Here is a 20,000-nt window from a genome sequence, read left to right as displayed (position 1 = left end):
GTACTTCGAGCACTCTGAATGTCAACCATGGCTCAACTCCATGCTTAAAGTCTCACAGAAGACAAAACTCCAGACTATTCTCTGTCCTGCTCTGAGATGGTGGAACGATCTTCCATTAGCTGCTCAGACTGCAGTCTCTTGCCGTCTTCAAACGTAGACTGAAGACTCAAATGTTTGTTGAGTTATTAAATGAGCAGCAGATAACACTTGTTTTCAGTTTTTAAATTGTGTGTTTTTCTGTCTATGGTTATTTACGCTTCCTGGTAAAAGTTAAACTCCTGTTTAATTGAGTCTGTTTAATCAAAACACTGTAATGACATTGATCATTGTAGTTCAGTAGTAGTCTGGCTCAAGGGGATCTTACGATCCATACGATAGTAAAGCTGCTTTGTGACAACGTGTGTTGTGAAAAGCGCTATATAAATAATTTGACTTGACTTTGACTTGACTTGACTTGAATTTTGGCCTGTCTGTGCTACTATCTAGGATGAATTCTTTGAACAGATGCAAAGCACTTTGTAAGTTACTCTGGATAAGAGTGTCTGCTAAATGTAAATGTGAATGTCCTCTGATCAGTATTTGAATGTCTGACGATCTTAATAGTTACCTCGAGTAACAAGATTGGTCACATGTCCAACACTAGCCCAACATGTGTGCTAGCCCAACACAGCTAGCATAGCATTGATCTAAATATGTGAACATGCAGTACGACTGTATAGTGGTACCGACTCTGACAGCAGCACACACACAACACCATCGTTTCCCGTCATCTGTGGGAAGCGTTGTGCATGGAGCCCTAGTCTTGGTGATCTAGAGCTGTTGGGATGACTGAGCCATGATGAAACACCTACCAGCAGTGGTAAATGTACTGGAACTAACCCCTTCTGCACTGGTCATGTTTTAATAATAAACTAATTAATAATTAATTTGATTTTTTTGACCTTTGACAACTTTTTCAAATTGTATTCTGCTTATCAACTTTTCTTTAACCCCTGCATGTGAAATGATGAGAATGTCAACAAAACATCAACTTCTAGATGACTATAAAAAGATTTGAATGATTGATTGATGACTTGAACCTTGAGGCTGTCGAAGTCTCTCTGGTACTTTTCTCTCAGGCCGACGACATCTCCGTCAGCGGGTTTGTTCTCCAGTTCATCACGCATGCAGCTCATCTTTGACTCCAGTTCCTGCACACGACCTCTCAGCACTGACATCACTTCTGGTTCGGCTGCCTCTCCTTCCTCCATGGGGCTGGAGTCTTGGGCCTCCTCAGTGTGGGTTTGTGGTGCTGGTTCCTCAGTTGGCTCAAATCTCTCTCCCAGCGTGCGGAGAGTCTGGCTGTAACGTTCATGCAGGTTCTGGATCTCCTCCTGATGGTCCTTCTCCAGCTTTTGGATTTTCTCCCGGAATTCCTCTTCCAGTTTTCGGATGTGGTCCTCACGCTTCAGGTCACCTCCCTCGATCTCCTGCCTGAGGTCTCCTGGACCGTGCTGGCTTTCCCCAGCGTGCTCCGCCAACGCCACATCACCACCAGCTCGTTCCTGCTCCACCCGAGCCAGCTCCTCCTCGTGCCTCGTCCTGAGCTCCTCCGTTTCCAAGCGGAGATCTCGCGCCAGCCGTTCCCGCTGCTCCTCGAGCTCCCGCAGCCGCGTGGCCGCCTGCTCTCGCAGCGTTACGTTTTCCTCCTCCAAGGAGCTCAAGGTCTTGGTGAAGCTGAGCCGTTCCTCCTCCAGGCTGCTCCGGTAGCGCTGCTGGATGGCCGTTATGTTCTGGGCGTGCTCCTGCACCAGGGTGGCCATGCTGTGGTCGGTCTCCCGGCACAGCGACAGCTCCCTCTGGTGGTCGGCTCGTAGCCTGCAGGCGACGTACGCTATCTGTGCCTGAACCAGAGCTTCGTGCATGCAGAGGGAGCTGCATGTTAGGGCTCCAGTCTGTCCTACGAGATCCTGGATTCTTTCTGCAAACGCGGAGTGGACCGTGCTGCTCCCCTCCCACCAGGTCGTCTCCACCAGCTGCGACAGGCCACGCAGAACCTCCGCCTGTCTCTTCAGCTCAGCAACAAGCCCCTCTCGCTCTGTCTGCAGGGACAACACCGATTTTCCATCACAAGACTCCAAAGCCGCTAAATGTCTTTCGACAATTTCTTTAGCAAGAATCTCTGCTTCCTCTCTCTCAATCTGCTGTGCGTAAGGGGTAAGTTCAACAGGGGTGATATCGGTAAGAGAAGACTCGGGACCAGCAGGAATCTGACCACCAACACTTTGGGAGACTCGTTCTGTGTTTAAAGCACAAACTGCCTCCTTCACCACCGCCTCCCTTTGCTGCATGGTCTCGTTTACCTTAAACAAGTCCTTCTGGAGCTCCTCAAACTCACCTTGGTAGGTGTGAAGGAAATATGCAAGTTGGACACTGACACAGGCACTGTGAATGGCGTCCTCGGATAGATCACTACTCCCAGGTGACTGCACATGGTCTTGCTGGGATTGGTGTTTCTCCAGATCGTCCACCATCATTCTCTCCAACATAAGCTTTTTTGCCAGAATGTCAGTATAAACTACTGACAGATACCCCTGATGGCTCTTCTTAATGTTGTCTGCATCTCTTTGTATCTCACTGAGACTTTGCATTACATCAGATTTGGGGTCTTGAAGAGAAAACGCCATCTTCTGTAAAACAATACCCTCAAAGGCTAACATTCTGGCAAACTGCTTTATAACGCTTTCGTTTGTTTGTGACTGTGAGGAGACAGGAGAGACGTCATGTGGTCTGTCAACCTGATGCATGTGCAAGGTAGCATTAACCAGGTCCTGCTCTATCTCAGCCAGAGCACAGGCCTGTGTTTCTGCACTGCCGTCTTCAACCTGATTGCTAAGAATATCCCTCACCTTCAGCCTGCAAGATTCAACAAACGCCAGAGCTCTCTCGCACTCTAGGTGTGTGGTACTGCTATTCTGTGCATCCCAACATGAGAGGACCTCCCCAGCAGGGCCAGTCTGTTCTGATTGGCTGTAGGCTTCTCCAGTCTGTTCTGATTGGCTGTTGACGTGGGTGTCGGGTTTCTTTTGCCGGTTCTGCATGCTTCGCAGCTTCCCCTCTGTGACCTCGAGCTCGCCCTCCAGCGCTCGGATGATGGATATGAACTTCTCCGTGATGCTGTTGGACTGGAACGAGCCAGCGCTCACTATGTTGATGTCCTTGGTCAGGTCCTGGACATTGTCCCCTGCGAGCATTGGGCTGGTCTCTGGTGAGAGGTCTTGACTCTCTTTCAGGAGATCCTGTAACATGCTGTCTGTGTGGACCCCCCCGGCTCCTTGGGACTGGTTGTATTTTTGGCACTGAATATTGGAGAAGCGTATCCTCTGGCGCTTTGCGAGGGACACTTCTGTCTCCGAGCTGCTCCGAGCGAGGGTCAGGGTGGAGGGACAGGAGACATGGAGCTTTGCTTCACCCTCGGCCACATCGCGAATGTTCTCCTGAGACCGACAGCGCTCCATCCTGAGGTCAGCGTACCCCAGCCGCAGAGCGTCGAGGTGCTGCTCTAGCTCAGAAATCCGACCTTCCGCCACCACCAGCTTCTCCTTCAGCTCTCGCTCCGCCTCGCAAGGCTCCGCCCCTCCGCGCCCCATCCGAGAGAGAAGCTCCGTCTTCACCTGCAAGCGGAGCTCCGCCTCCTCAAGGCTGCTCCCAAGAGCAGCCATCTTGACGAAGGCTTCATTCAGGTCCTGTTCCTTCTGCTGCACCAGCTGCTCGTACGTCTCCTTCGTGTGCCGCACCTCCTCCTCTTTCTCTCGCAACATGCGGGAGATCTTGCCGAACTCCTCGGAGACGCGCTCGTATGAGCTCTCGAGGGAATAGTAGTCCGACTCCTCCGTCTGCAGCTGTGCCTTCAGTTTTCCCACCTCCCTGTCCGCCTCTGCGATCTGGTTAACCAGCTCCTGGCACCGGCACGCCAGAACGTTTTTTTCCTCTTCCAGTCTCCTGACGCTCTCCTTCAAGGCCTCCACCAGGTCATTACGCTCACTAAGCTCCTGTTGGAGTTGCTCCACCTCCTCCCTGACCTCCACCCCCACCCCACCTCTCTTCAGCATGGCCTCCACCCGCTCCCGTGCCTCGTGCAGACGGTCTTCCACCTCCAGCCTCTTCTCCTCCGACTCCGCCAGCCTGCGGGCGAGGCTCAGCCGCTCCCGCTCGCGTTTCTCCTCCTGGCAGCGCTGCTCCTTCCTCTCCCGCTCCTCCCGCAGGGCCTGGGCCTCCTCCGTGGCGAGGAGGCGTCCCGTGACGTCCGTCAGCTTGTCCTGCAGCCGCTGCACTTCGCTGCACTGGTCCCTCTGCAGCTCCTGCTGTCTCTCCAGCTGTCGCAGCGCCTGGTTCTTCTCCAGCAGACTGGCCTCCACCTCGCGGAGACGCTGCTCGCTGTCGCGCAGCTGAGCCCGTAAGGTGCAGTCGTTGCGAACGCGCTCCTCCTCGCGTTCACGGCAGCGCGTCTGCTCCATCTTCAGCTCGCCGCGCATGCGGGCCAGCACCTGCTCGCCGGCCACCATCTCCGCCATCGCCGACGCCAGCTTGGCCTGCAGGGCCTCGATCTCAGACTCGTGGTGGCCGATCACGTCCTGGGCTTCGCTGTAGCTCCGCCTCAGGGTGGTGACCTGCTGATTGGCCAGATCTTGTTTGCGTCGCTGGACGTCCAGCTCGGACTTCAGATCCTTGTTCAGCTTGCTGAGGTGTTGCCATGGTGTTTGGTGTGGAGGGTCAGATGAAGACTGTCCCGGCCCGGTGGCACTCTTTAAGAGATGAAGAGGACAGTGTGGTTAGTGGGTCTGTGTGTTGGGTTTCCATGCCCGACAGGCGTGGAGAGCTCCGACTCTGGGGTCTGCGGCTTGGGACGCCAGGATTCAATTTGTTTGTTTATCTTCTCATTCTCATTCACACAAGCTTTCTACTGTGCTTTTTCCACAAGATGAGAAAAAACAAAAAAATGAGTGTGCCGAATATGGTCATGAAGAGGTGAATAAATAAATAAAAAGGTTTGTGTCAAAGGGCGTTCCCTTGACAGTGTGGTTAAACTGCTTGATAACTATCTAAATGTATACACAGACAGGAGTACAGACAGGAGTACAGTCTTGGCAATGTGGTATCAATGATGTGGTCTACAACTGACAGAAAGAAAAGAAAACAAGACTAGAAAAGTGTTAAAACAGCAAAAAGAATCCAAAGCCATGCAAATAAAATTACCAATGAGAGATGAGACACAAGAACAAACAGACAGACAGAAAGACAGAGAAGAAAAAGCACAGTCCCAAGCCTGTCAGGGCCAGAACCAGCACTTCAGCCCAGAGCCAGTCAGAGCCCAGAGAGAGAGACCGACTCCAGCCAGCAATTAGTCACGCATTCATGCACAGAATCAGTCAGTATATCAGATCAGTCAGTATAGCAAATCAGTCAGCATAGCAGTCTTACACAGGTTCAAATGACCCAGAAGAGTTTCACTGTAAAATCAGACCATGAACACAACTGTAAATAAGACTTTACAGCTTAACACTTCATGGATACATTTTATTTTGTTGTATGATTTTATTGTGTTTTATTGTGACTTTTAAAAAGTCTACAGGTGCTAATTTATGCTGAGACAGGATAAAGGTCTGATTTATATTAGTATAAAATGCATCATTTAGTATGGCAAATATAACGTATTTGTTGGACTGTCTGGACTTAACTTGTCTAGATTGGAGATTTAGTTATTTGTTATTTGACTGTGCTTGACATTTTTATTTGAATGTTTTATTCGAATAAACAATTCAAATAAAACAATTCTCATTCACATTACAAAGTTTGTTAAACTGCCTCCAACATGTGGTACAGTTGCAAAGAAGACTACAGTCAGTGCAGTGTGTGTGTGTGTGTGTGTGTTTGTTACCCGGGCACTGTGCTCACGACCGCGGGCGTCCTGTAACTGCTCCTGCAGGACACTGTTTTGTTCCTGCAGTCTCATCAACTCCCTCTGCGTCTGCCCCAACTGCAAAACAAACAAAGCTCATCCAATACGAACGTGAGGACACTGCAAACATGTAGAGATGGTGTCAATATTCTGTGGTATCATATGTAATTGACGTTATCTGTCTTTGAAATGTCATCGTCCAACAGGCATAAGTTGGCTTCAAGTAAATAAACATCTAATGGTAACCAAACCTCTTTGTCCAATCGGGTGGCTAGCTCTTGTGGGGGGACTTTGTCTCCAACAGACCGATGGGCAGTGCTGCCGGTGATTGGCACCTGTTTCTCCTCCCTGAGGGGCGTGGTCTCCACCTGATGCCACCTGTGTTCAATCTCCACCTGTACATCCACCTTCCCAGCGTCCACCTCCATCTGGGGAGACTGACCCTGTGGGTCCTCCAGGGGGCGCTTGCACTGGCCATCTGTCACGGTCGCCAAGGTGACAGCTGTCGTGGAAGGCAGAGACGACGAAGGGTGAAAGCGTCGACGTCTGGCTTGCCCCACTTCCTCTTCCTGCTGAGAGAACTTCCTGTCAGAGTGGGAGGGGCCAGGCATTGGCCCAGAGACGGAGGAGGATGTTTGCGGAGAGGATGCAGGCGAGGAGACAGAGGATAAAGAGGAGGAGGAGCTTATATCTAAAGTCTCCACCCTCTCCCTTGCGGGCCGCTCAGGCTCCTCCTTATCCTGTCCAGGCCGAAACTCCGCCCAGTCGAAGGTTTTGGACCTTCCTTCTCGCCTGCGATCACGAGCCCGGGTCTTACGCAGCTCATGGGGCGGGGCCACGTCACCAGTGACCTCACAAGACCTCTGAACTTCAACCTTAGGGGTGTGTGCATTCTGGGAGATATCTGGGCCTGGCTTTGTCAAGTCCAAGGTAGCTCTCACTTTAGCCTGTTCATCTGGAAGAGAACTGAAAGAGGAGAGGAGAGAGAAAAGGGGAGAAAGGAGAGAGAATAGAGGAGAAAGGAGAGAGAAAAGGGGAGAAAGGAGAGAGAAAAGAGGAGAAAGGAGAGAGAAAAGAGGAGAAAGGAGAGAGAAAAGAGGAGAAAGGAGAGAGAAAAGAGGAGAAAGGAGAGAGAAAAGGGGAGAAAGGAGAGAGAAAAGGGGAGAAAGGAGAGAGAAAAGAGGAGAAAGGAGAGAGAAAAGGGGAGAAAGGAGAGAGAAAAGGGGAGAAAGGAGAGAGAAAAGAGGAGAAAGGAGAGAGAAAAGAGGAGAAAGGAGAGAGAAAAGAGGAGAAAGGAGAGAGAAAAGAGGAGAAAGGAGAGAGAAAAGGGGAGAAAGGAGAGAGAAAAGAGGAGAAAGGAGAGAGAAAAGAGGAGAAAGGAGAGAGAAAAGAGGAGAAAGGAGAGAGAAAAGGGGAGAAAGGAGAGAGAAAAGGGGAGAAAGGAGAGAGAAAAGGGGAGAAAGGAGAGAGAAAAGAGGAGAAAGGAGAGAGAATAGAGGAGAGGGTTACAAACAACATTAAAAACTCACACTTGCATTCAGATAAAAAAAAAATTGTAAGTTTATGACATGCTGTAGATCCACACACACATACATACAACACAACTAACACACAACCTTACACACCACAAACATACACAAGTGTATGTCAGTCTAACAACAGTGAGAAAATAATGCCAGCTATGTGAACCAGGCAGTGAGGGAACCCTAAGATGGGGTTTATACAGCGCGATATTTTCATCCTTAAGAGGAGGGGAGATTCCAGAATGGGGAGTAAGAGAGAGAGACATGGAGAGAAAGAGAGAGAGAGAGAGAGAGAGAGTCCAAGAGAGGAGTCAGTAAGGTGTCTACATCCCAAAAATATCTCACATTCTTGCAATGGTAGCACTGCATGGGCAGACCAAGAAAAAAACAGCCCCTTAAATACACCCGCTCAGAAATCTCTCTCTCTCTCTCTCTCACATACACACACACACACACACACACGCACACACGCACACACACACTGAATCCATAGGCACCACACCATAATATAATATCTACAGTGAATCTGAGTAGGAAACATCTCAATCCTTCTGCAGACCTTATTTAGCAGACTGCATTGATCAGCATTCAGCAGTGTTGATCATTCAGCAGTGTTGATCATTCAGCAGTGTGCAACATTAAGCCGTGGTCAGCATTTAGCTGCATTCAGCTTTTAGAGGTGTTCAGTGTTTTTCTTAGTGTAGTGTTTAGCACTGTTCAGTATTCAGCTGTCTGCAGCATTTAGCAGTGTTCAGCGTTCAGCAGTGTGCACTTTAGCAGTGTTTAGCAGTATTCAGCATTCAGCAGTGTTTAGCAGAATAGAGCATTTAGCAGTATTCGGTATAGAGCATGTTGCAGTATTCAGTTGAGCAGTATTTTGCAGTATTCAGCATTTAGCAGTGTTTAGCAGTACTCAGCATTCAGCAGTGTTTAGCAGCATTCAGAGTTTAGCAGTGGTGTTCAGTGTTTAGTAGTGTACAGCATTTAACAGTATGCAGAATTCAGTAGTATTCAGTTAAGCTGTGTAGTGTTCTATGTTAAGAAAGCTCCTGAAAACTGTGTGACGCTAATCCAAACACTCGTCACGTGCTTCTGTCCTCTTTACTGCACGGTGGACCCATTCTTCCTGCACCGATTCCACCAGCACTCTCTGGCCTCGTGAGTTTGTCTTTGTGTGTGTGTGTGTGTGTGTGTGTGTGTGTGTGTGTGTGTGTGTGTGTGTGTGTGTGTGTGTGTGTGTGTGTGTGTGAGCGTGATGGATGACAGTATGAACAGCTTGCACAGATTAACTTCCAGACACCAGTCAACAAGCACTGAACCGAGCTGCCAGGCATAGCTAACTGATAACAGAGCAACAGAACATTCTACAGAGACATTACTCAACAATGATGTCACTGAACATGCACACATTCTCACACACACACACACACACACACACACACACACACACACACACACACACACACACACACAAACACAAACACACTCGGACGCATCTTTTTATTGACACTCAGCACACATCTGAGAAAAATAAAGTTCCAACCTTGGTTTGAGAACAGAAAGTTTGAGAGAGACGTTTTTCCTGTGGACAGATCAGGAAAAGTGAAAAAGGTATATATAAAACAAATTAAAGCTTGGCCAGAGGAAAATAAAGGCCACAACGGAGCAACCGATCCCAGAGCAACTGATCCCAGAGCAACGATCCCAGAGCAACTGAGCAGTTTTTAACACACAGTTCATTAAATATTTTTTACTATTATTATTAGTTTATAGCCATTTCCTACACACTAAATCCCAATTTAGATTCATCCATGCAGCCAAGCATATTATTTTGACTTTCACATACTTTAATGCATTTACAGAGAAACTCTAACTGATTATGAACTGTCTGTTGAGGGGAGACAAATGAGTTATACCATGAGTGGCTGGTCTAAGAGAATCTAGGTTTGGCTGTTTCCTCTGTCAGCTTTAGCAACCATCACAATACAACTCAACACAAACTGCTAATGGTCTGTGACTGCAGTGATCTAACAGGCACTAGAGTCAAGACTAATACAGTACAATTAGCTGCAGCTGGTGTAGTGGCGTTACATCAACTGTGGGAATCAAAAAGAAGCTCACACTTTACACTGTAAATCTAGCTCATCTTAGTGGAGTTCACCAGAACCACCAGTACAACACAGCAACATTACCAAACTACTAGCTACACTAGCTACTAGCTACAAAAGCTACACAAGCTACTCAAGCTACAAGCTACACAAGCTATACAAGCTACTAGCTACACAAGCTACTAGCTACACAAGCTACTGAAGCTATACAAGCTACAAAAGCTACTGAAGCTACACAAGCTACTGAAGCTACACAAGCTACTCAAGCTACAAAAGCTACTAGCTACACAAGCTACACAAGCTACTAGCTACACAAGCTACTAGCTACAAAAGCTACAAGCTACACAAGCTACTAGCTACACAAGCTACAAAAGCTACAAGCTACTCAAGCTACAAAAGCTACAAGCTACTCAAGCTACAAAAGCTACTAGCTACACAAGCTACTAGCTACACAAGCTACTAGCTACACAAGCTACTAGCTACATAAGCTACTAGCTACACAAGCTACTAGCTACATAAGCTACTAGCTACATAAGCTACTAGCTACACAAGCTACTAGCTACACAAGCTACTAGCTACACAAGCTACTAGCTACATAAGCTACTAGCTACATAAGCTACTAGCTACACCAGCTACTAGCTACATAAGCTACTAGCTACACAAGCTACTAGCTACATAAGCTACTAGCTACATAAGCTATCTAAGGCAATGCAAGTTTATTTATACACCTTTCATACATACTGGTAATTCAAAGCAAGCTACTAGCTATACAACCTACTGGCTAAAGAAGCTAGCTAGCTAACAGTATGCAAACGTTTGGTATCTCAGTTCATCAGAACCACTAGGTTAAATTATTGGTCAAATTTAGATTTCACTAGCTTAGTTAATTGGTACTATAAAGGAAAAAATACCACAAAACACTCAACTTGACTAGCCAGCCATCTTAGGTCCATGTAATGTTCATCAGTTAAATTTTCAGTTAAATTGAAAAATGAAGAATTTGATTTGTAAGTTCTTTCAAATGGATTTTGAAAGAGAGGTCTTATTGGATTTGGGGATGCCTGAAATACTGTCTTCAGTAACCACGATAATGGTCTTTGACATCAAAATGTCCCTTCATCACAGAAGCATCATTTAGGCGGCAGATTAGAGGACGCTGATTGCATAGATTTATGTTGTTATGTACATACGTTTTGCCCAGCAAATGGTGGTGCTACTATGACTATGTGGTAGTTCCTTTACCCCAGAAATGAGGGAATGAACCATGAAACAAATTCCCCCCAGTGTAGTTTATGTATTATTTTGCATTTATAGTACACATTCATACTTAAAATAAGTAGTTACTGATTTAAAAAAAAGTTTATTTTAGATTATTTCCATCAGAGATGCTGGCATGCTATCACTTTTCATTTTCTAGCTGTCCCAGAGTTATACCTTCTGACACAATAATGGCTCAAAGCACCCGTAACAAACTACTAAACTACCAAACTACTAAATAGTGATGACCGATAAAGTTTTTTCAATGGCCAATGCTGATATTTAAAGATATTGAAGACATATTTAATAACCAATATATAAGGCTGATATGTTGGGTGTTTTTGTATCTTATAAAACATAGTTAATAAGAAGAAGAAATGAGACGCAAACTGAACTTTCTGAACTTGAGCATTTATTTAATACTGTTATTGTCTGGACAGCACTGTCAATTTCGTTGTGACAATGACAATAAAGACCTAACCCCAAACCTGCATTGTTTGTCTCTACAAGCAGATGAGCACTAATTTTACATCAGTGTTTCAACTAAATAAATAGGTGATAAAAAACTAAAATAGAAAAATATATTAAAATAAATCATTGGCTAATGCTGGAACAAAAAATATCAGCTAATGCCAATTACCACAAAAAGTCAGAACAATCTGTCGACCGATAAATCAGTCGGCCACTACTGCTAAACTGTCAAACTACTAAAAAGATCAAATAAAACTAGTGAACAGAAGCCAAACCAAACTAGTGAACAACTGAGATGCTGTCTACCAAACTAAGATACCGTACCAAACTACTAAACTATCCTCAGAGAAAGAGAAGAGTGAAGCATACCGTGTGACGTCAGGTGTGATAGTGGGCCGCACACTCTTCATTATAGCCTGTATCCAGTTCCGGCGTATCCCAGAAGTCATAGCGGACAGGGTAAATGAGCCATCCTTACTCTGAGTGACAGAAAAGAGAAAACAAGGAAGAAAGGGAGATGTGGAGAGTAAGAAAGTAACAGATAGAAGGAGAGAATAAAAACTGTATATATCAGCTATGGGTATGGGTCCAACTGCCAGACCTCATGAACCTGTGAACTCTGTAAGACTCAACAGGAGTCAGCTCAGGAGTCTCCAGAGATCTCCTCTCCAGAGTTCTCCTCTCCAGAGATCTCCTCTCCAGTGGCTCAGCTGAGCAAGGCTTCGATCTCACACATGATCGATAACAACATCACTCCCTAAACCATCAATCACAGAGTCAGTCAGATCAAGCTGCCAGCAACATTGCAACATACAGCTCAACATATAGGCTGCACCATGTGGACACCAACAACATGTTTATGTTACATATTACAGTTAAATTGTTTCATTACTGGATACCTTACTGATGATGTGCCCAAAATAGGCTGTATCTATAACTTTTAAACCTAGCCAATAACTGACTCCAAAGACCAGACTAAAGGCCAACCAGGAACTGTTTGGTGACTACTGGAGAGATGATGACTACTGGAGAGATGATGACTACTGGAGAGATGATGACTACTGGAGAGATGTCTCCTGTGACAGTGAGGGCTAACAACTCAGCCTCTAATGTCTGGGAGGGAGAAATACAAAAAGCTACAGAAACACCTTCAGAGAGATACTCTCAGGTGGATGTGGCACACACACAAGATTACTGACCCACGCAAACAGTGTTACGACAAGCAGCATGACGTGCGTTTATGTCAGTTTGGAAGAGCTTAGAGCAGGAAATAGGTGCTGCACTGAAATGTCCAAACCTGGTGAGATGCAAGAGGAGCTCAGCCAGGAACCCTCAGAGACCAGCGCCTCCATGCAAAGTGTGAAATGGTCCACACACAATACACACAGTGTGTTTAGCGTTAGTATTAGTCACTGACATGCTGCATCTTTCTGTGAAATCAGTATTGCAATATTGTGATCATTTATTTACAACTGATGTACTGGCCCGTCCCGATTCTGGGACAGTACTGTTGGTTGTATTTATTGTGGGGCTTATTACCTGTTCTGTATCTCAGTTTCTCTTCATGACACTCTTACTCTCTACCTCTTTCATTCTACCTTTCTCTCCACCTCTTTCAGTCTACCTCTCTTTCTCTCTACCTATCTTTCACTCTGCAAGCAACCATTTCTGGCTCTAATGCTGTGTGTCATTTTAATAGAAAGCAGGAGACATCATGCAACTTGCTATTTCTGATGTCACTAAAATAACCAGGAAACACGCCAGACATTATTAAAATAGCCATGGAAACGCCAGGGAAACGCCAGGAATCCTGCAACAACACGCAGCCCAAAAAAACACTAACACCAATACCAAAACAACACAACACAAACAACAACACTAATATCAAAATAACACAACACAAACAACACTAATATCAAAACAAGACAACACAAACAACAACACTAAGACCAAAACAACACTAATACCAAAACACAGTCCACAAATCCTAGAGCCCAACAAAAAATACATAACAATATTAAAAGCTACGTAAACCCAAATTAAACTTAAAATAAACCAAAGGCAACTCAAAACTTAACCATAAATAATGATGCCAGAAACAAAAATGATCAAATATCATACTCAGCATAAATCTATAACACACTGCAAACATTTATCATAAAGTATATACAGTTAATCCAAATATAACAAACAGACAGTGCTACACTGGACAGTGCATTATAAACCTGTGTGGTGAAATAAGTAAATTATCATTATTACTGTATTTTGGTTTACAATTTCCTTTACATTTAAATTTTACTGCATGCTCTAAAAGTGCCATTTTTGGTGTAGTTCAGTAGATTGAGTTCCAGGTAATGTAGTTGTCAGAACAAAAGCAGTTAAGAACATATAGAACATAGTCTCATTACTGCTCAATGCACTGAGGTGCAAACATTCATCCATCACTAAGTAAAGGTAGAGCAGCTGTAAAACCTCAGCTGGCAGCACTGATCAACACAAAGTGGGACAGAGACAGTGGGACAGAGACAGTGGGACAGAGAGACATTTATTATGTCTGAGGAACGTGGGAATGTGCAGAGCTGATGACATCATGGTACCCACCCATGCAGAGATGAATGAGGAACATCTTGAGCTCACGCCAGCAGACATGGCTCTCACAACACTTAAAAGCCCTACACATGCCTGAGCTTACCAAAAGTGTGTGTGTGTGTGCGGGTGCGTGTGTGTATGTGGGTGCGTGCGTGTATGTGGGTGCGTGTGTATGTGTGTGTGTGTGTGTGTCTGTGTGTGCGTGTGTCTGTGTGTGCGTGTGTCTGTGTGTGCGTGTGTCTGTGTGTGCGTGTGTCTGTGTGTGCGTGTGTCTGTGTGTGTGCGCGTGTGTGTGTGTAGATGTATACTGAGGGCAACAGCAGTAGTCTGGAAAGCTTTAGTAATACTGCTGACAGCATAACAATTTATTTCCCTCAGGTTACCTTAAAACCAATCCCAACCCCAACATCTAACCCTAACACCTAACCCCAACACCTAACCTAAACCCCAAACACAACACCTAACCTAAACTCCAACCCTAACACATAACTCCAACCCTAACCCCAACCACTAACCCCAGCCCCTAAATGTAACACCTAACCTAAACCTCAAATCATAACACCTAACCGTAACATCTAACCCAAAACCTAACCCATCCTAACCCCAACCCTAACACATAACCCAAACACCAACCCTAACACCAACCCTAACACCAACCCCAACACCAACCCCAACACCAACCCCAACACCAACCCCAACACCAACCCAAACATCAACCCCAATCACTTAATATCTTCACTCCTAGCACATGTTTGAGTTCCCTGCAGGAGGAGATGTTGGTATCAGTGGGACTCACATGGATCTGGAAACCATAGTTCCTCTGCACTGGGAACTCTGTGACATCATAACAAGTGGACAGATCGATCTCGCCATCAATATCTGCAGCCTGGATGTGATGTCAGAAGAGTAAAATTAACAGTTTGAATTGAAGTTACAAAATAAAAGTCCCACAGTCAGAGATACAGGCACATAAGCTCATAGAGAGACAGACAGTCAGAGATACAGACACATGCACAGAGGCCAATGCAAAGACAGTCAGAGAGAAAACCACATAAACTCATAGAGACACAGACACAGAGACAGAGACAGATTCATAGGTACAGATACAGATGCAGACACATGCTGGGAGAGACACAGATACAAACACAGTCACAGAAACATAGCCAACTGAGGACACAGAGACAGAGACACAAGCATTAACAGACAGACAGAGACACACAGACAAAGGCTAACCTCCTCGGCAATGGAGTCTCTGTAATATCTCAGACTCTGGTCAGATAAAACAAACCAGTGCTTCTTCCACTGAGAGAGAGAGAGAGACAGACAGACAGACAGACAGACAGACAGACAGACAGAGAGAGAGAGAGAGAGAGAGAGAGAGAGAGAGAGAGAGAGAGAGAGAGAGAGATATTAGAAGGTACATATTAATGTCTGGAATTTAATAGCTATTTGAAACATAAGTAGCATATAAAGCACTGGAGATGTTAACAGATATGGAGGTGCATGTTTCACACTGACTCACCAGGCCATCTTCGTACAGTTTGGTCATCCATCCTTTCTTAAAGTTGAGCAAGTCAGGCTAAAACAGAAGGGAGAGTCAAGCATTACCTCAGAGAGAAACAGCTTATAGTACCCTAAAGAAACCCATAGAACCCTAAAGACCCCATAGAATCATATATAACCCTAGAGAACCCCAAAGAACCCTATAGAACCCTAAAGACTTTTAGCAGTGTCAGGTATTTTCTACTAATACTTCTGAAACAAATGAGTAATATTTCAGATAACAGCTAACTCTTAACGGCTATCAGTATGTGAACAGCATAGAAAACAACAGTGTCTGAATGAAAGTTTAAAAGACCTGAAATATTCATGATAACATAATGAAATAAATCAAAGTGTCTATATGTGTATGTTGTCTCACCGGTAAAGATGAGGACAGACACGTGGGGAATTGCAAGACATGCAGTTTACACACTGATAATAACAAAACAGCACATCACTGAATATTGCTAAGTCAGAGAAAATGAAAACACCATTCCTGATAGCAGTAACCCTCATGTTTGATCTTCTGTGCAGGATCTCTGGCGTTAAGCCAGATCTCACTCTCCAGGTGAGCAGTGGGGGGTTTCACCCACGATACCTTATTCGTGTTCAGCTTCATCCGTGTAGCTCTCTTCCCACACCTGCACAACACTGCTTCTCTCAGTCACGCTGCACACGAACTGTGATTCCCGCGATTGTGTCCGTTTGCATGTGTGTGTGTGTGTGTGCATGAGTGCGTGCATATGTGTGTTTCAGATTTCAGAAGCTTTGACTCTCTGAACTTATTCTATATATATCAGGTGGGGTGGGGGCAGGGAATGAGGAGTACTGCCAAGCCCCCCCACAACACACACACACACAAACGCACACACACATGTATACACACACACGCACACACACACACGCGAGTATGTGTGGTCAGGAAATACCCAGAGGACTACTCTAAACCATTCCAGCCAGAAGTGTTAACCATCTAAAAACAAAGTGCTGTACTACTGTTTTAATACCCAACCTCTCACTCTCTCTCACTCTCTCACATTAGTTAAGACAATAAAGACCTGGAGCCCAGGCAGTTTAACTGAATGATTTCTGCTTTGGGAGAGACCCATCCTGTCCATATATAATTTCTTCCTTAATGCAGTAATGCAGTGGTTTTTATGTTTTTCTAGTTTTTATACTGTATTATTTCTTATGTTCTATGTTCTTTTAATTGTTTGTATTCTTATGTACAGCACTTTGGCACGGCCTTGGCTGTTTTTAAAGTGCTATATAAATAAAGTTGAGTTGAGTTGAGTAACATGTGTGTCTAACTCTCATGGACACATGTCCTTAATATGTGAACTGTTGGCACTGTTGAACAATAAACACTAAAGACGAATTTCCATTAGTGGTTCACCGATTCATTTATTTATTCATTAATTCATTCATTCATTCCATCCTTCCTTCTTTCCTGTTAATGTGTTAATTCATTCCTGTCTCAGCCACTGGTCTGGTGGCATACTGTTACTGTATACAAAACCATCATCAGTGTATAGTCCACACTGCTCTTCTGAGCGCTCATACTGATTCATATTGATATATATATTTATTACTATATTATTCATTAATATTGATATAGTCTCCAGAGTGCTGGGACACCTGAACTTTATTCTTCAGTTGTTGCTGGTGATTTCAAACATTTCATATGTTAATGTTCACTCAAAAATGTAATTAAAAAACTTACATGAATGTCAGTTCTGAATCTCCCAGAAAATGTGAGTGGTGGTGTGGGTGAGACGTGTGAGTGGTAGTGTGGGTGAGACGTGTGAGTGGTAGTGAGGGTGAGACGTGTGAGTGGTAGTGTGGGTGAGACGTGTGAGTGGTCGTGAGGGTGAGACGTGTGAGTGGTAGTGTGGGTGAGACGTGTGAGTGGTCGTGTGGTGAGACGTGTGAGTGGTGGTGTGGGTGAGACGTGTGAGTGGTCGTGTGGTGAGACGTGTGAGTGGTAGTGTGGGTGAGACGTGTGAGTGGTCGTGTGGTGAGACGTGTGAGTGGTGGTGTGGGTGAGACGTGTGAGTGGTCGTGTGGTGAGACGTGTGAGTGGTCGTGTGGTGAGACGTGTGAGTGGTGGTGTGGGTGAGACGTGTGAGTCGTCATGTGGTGAGACGTGTGAGTGGTGGTGTGGGTGAGACGTGTGAGTGGTCATGTGGTGAGACGTGCGAGTGGTCGTGTGGGTGATACGTGTGAGTGGTAGTGTGGGTGATACGTGTGAGTGGTAGTGTGGGTGATACGTGTGAGTGGTAGTGTGGTGAGACGTGTGAGTGGTAGTGTGGGTGAGACGTGTGAGTGGTGGTGTGGGTGAGACGTGTGAGTGGTGGTGTGGGTGAGACGTGTGAGTGGTGGTGTGGGTGAGACGTGTGAGTGGTGGTGTGGGTGAGACGTGTGAGTGGTGGTGTGGGTGAGACGTGTGAGTGGTGGTGTGAGTGGTGGTGTGGTGAGACGTGTGAGTGGTGGTGTGGTGAGACGTGTGAGTGGTGGTGTGGGTGAGATGTGTGAGGGGTCGTGTGGTGAGACGTGTGAGTGGTGGTGTGGTGAGACGTGTGAGTGGTGGTGTGGGTAAGACGTGTGAGTGGTGGTGTGGTGAGACGTGTGAGTGGTGGTGTGGTGAGACGTGTGAGTGGTAGTGTGGGTGAGACGTGTGAGTGGTGGTGTGGTGAGACGTGTGAGTGGTCGTGTGGTGAGACGTGTGAGTGGTGGTGTGGGTGAGACGTGTGAGTGGTGGTGTGGGTGAGACGTGTGAGTGGTCGTGTGGTGAGACGTGTGAGTGGTGGTGTGGGTGAGACGTGTGAGTGGTAGTGTGGGTGAGACGTGTGAGTGGTCGTGTGGTGAGACGTGTGAGTGGTAGTGTGGGTGAGACGTGTGAGTGGTAGTGTGGGTGAGACGTGTGAGTGGTAGTGTGGGTGAGACGTGTGAGTGGTAGTGAGGGTGAGACATGTGAGTGGTAGTGTGGTGAGACGTGTGAGTGGTAGTGTGGGTGAGACGTGTGAGTGGTAGTGTGGGTGAGACGTGTGAGTGGTAGTGAGGGTGAGACGTGTGAGTGGTGGTGTGGGTGAGACGTGTGAGTGGTGGTGTGGGTGAGACGTGTGAGTGGTCGTGTGGTGAGACGTGTGAGTGGTGGTGTGGGTGAGACGTGTGAGTGGTGGTGTGGGTGAGACGTGTGAGTGGTGGTGTGGGTGAGACGTGTGAGTGGTGGTGTGGTGAGACGTGTGAGTGGTCGTGTGGTGAGACGTGTGAGTGGTAGTGAGGGTGAGACGTGTGAGTGGTAGTGAGGGTAAGACGTGTGAGTGGTAGTGAGGGTGAGACGTGTGAGTGGTAGTGTGGGTGAGACGTGTGAGTGGTAGTGAGGGTGAGACGTGTGAGTGGTGGTGAGGGTGAGACGTGTGAGTGGTAGTGTGGTGAGACGTGTGAGTGGTAGTGTGGGTGAGACGTGTGAGTGGTAGTGTGGGTGAGACGTGTGAGTGGTAGTGAGGGTGAGATGTGTGAGTGGTAGTGAGGGTGAGACGTGTGAGTGGTAGTGTGGTGAGACGTGTGAGTGGTAGTGAGGGTGAGACGTGTGAGTGGTAGTGAGGGTGAGACGTGTGAGTGGTAGTGAGGGTGAGACGTGTGTGTGGTCATGTGGTGAGACGTGTGAGTGGTAGTGTGGTGAGACGTGTGAGTGGTAGTGTGAGTGAGACGTGTGAGTGGTAGTGTGGGTGAGACGTGTGAGTGGTCGTGTGGTGAGACGTGTGAGTGGTAGTGTGGGTGAGACGTGTGAGTGGTAGTGAGGGTGAGACATGTGAGTGGTAGTGTGGGTGAGACGTGTGAGTGGTAGTGTGGGTGAGACGTGTGAGTGGTGGTGTGAGTGAGACGTGTGAGTGGTCGTGTGGTGAGACGTGTGAGTGGTGGTGTGAGTGAGACGTGTGAGTGGTAGTGTGGGTGAGACGTGTGAGTGGTCGTGTGGTGAGACGTGTGAGTGGTAGTGTGGGTGAGACGTGTGAGTGGTCGTGTGGTGAGACGTGTGAGTGGTCGTGTGGTGAGACGTGTGAGTGGTAGTGTGGGTGAGACGTGTGAGTGGTGGTGTGGGTGAGACGTGTGAGTGGTAGTGTGGGTGAGACGTGTGAGTGGTCGTGTGGTGAGACGTGTGAGTGGTCGTGTGGTGAGACGTGTGAGTGGTCGTGTGGTGAGACGTGTGAGTGGTGGTGTGGGTGAGACGTGTGAGTGGTGGTGTGGGTGAGACGTGTGAGTGGTGGTGTGGGTGAGACGTGTGAGTGGTAGTGTGGGTGAGACGTGTGAGTGGTGGTGTGGGTGAGACGTGTGAGTGGTGGTGTGGGTGAGACGTGTGAGTGGTGGTGTGGGTGAGACGTGTGAGTGGTGGTGTGGTGAGACGTGAGTGGTAGTGTGGGTGAGACGTGTGAGTGGTGGTGTGGGCATGGACATGAACACTGATGTCTAAATCACTATGGATCACACAAAGTTTAGCAAGCGCTCACACACTTGTTACTCATGGGTGCAGTTATCGTTCTATAGTTGAACCACAAGAGGGCAGCAGATGTT

The 20,000-nt window shown here is 46.7% G+C and overlaps 1 protein-coding gene across 7 annotated transcripts in view; it reads right to left on the bottom strand.

The window, feature by feature from the left end:
* LOC143487693 (uncharacterized) overlaps positions 1–20,000 on the bottom strand; it is a 68,931-nt gene that overhangs the window by 12,339 nt on the left and 36,592 nt on the right. For 6 of the 7 annotated variants that reach the window (XM_076986768.1, XM_076986769.1, XM_076986764.1 and 3 more), the window contains exons 10-17: positions 15,409–15,465; positions 15,120–15,188; positions 14,683–14,772; positions 11,667–11,776; positions 9,005–9,043; positions 6,190–6,904; positions 5,918–6,016; positions 1,080–4,784 (exon numbers count right to left, since the gene is read on the bottom strand). In XM_076986768.1, coding sequence (XP_076842883.1) covers positions 1,080–4,784; positions 5,918–6,016; positions 6,190–6,904; positions 9,005–9,043; positions 11,667–11,776; positions 14,683–14,772; positions 15,120–15,188; positions 15,409–15,465 — 4,884 coding nt within the window. The remainder of the gene's footprint in view (positions 1–1,079; positions 4,785–5,917; positions 6,017–6,189; positions 6,905–9,004; positions 9,044–11,666; positions 11,777–14,682; positions 14,773–15,119; positions 15,189–15,408; positions 15,466–20,000) is intronic. The other variant, XM_076986767.1, reaches the window with a different exon arrangement.

This window comes from Brachyhypopomus gauderio, unplaced genomic scaffold (genome assembly GCF_052324685.1).
Source record: "Brachyhypopomus gauderio isolate BG-103 unplaced genomic scaffold, BGAUD_0.2 sc49, whole genome shotgun sequence".
Classification (NCBI taxonomy): Eukaryota; Metazoa; Chordata; class Actinopteri; order Gymnotiformes; family Hypopomidae; genus Brachyhypopomus; species Brachyhypopomus gauderio.
The sequence above is the reverse complement of the archived record's forward strand: the minus strand, read 5'-3'. Positions and strand labels throughout refer to the sequence as shown.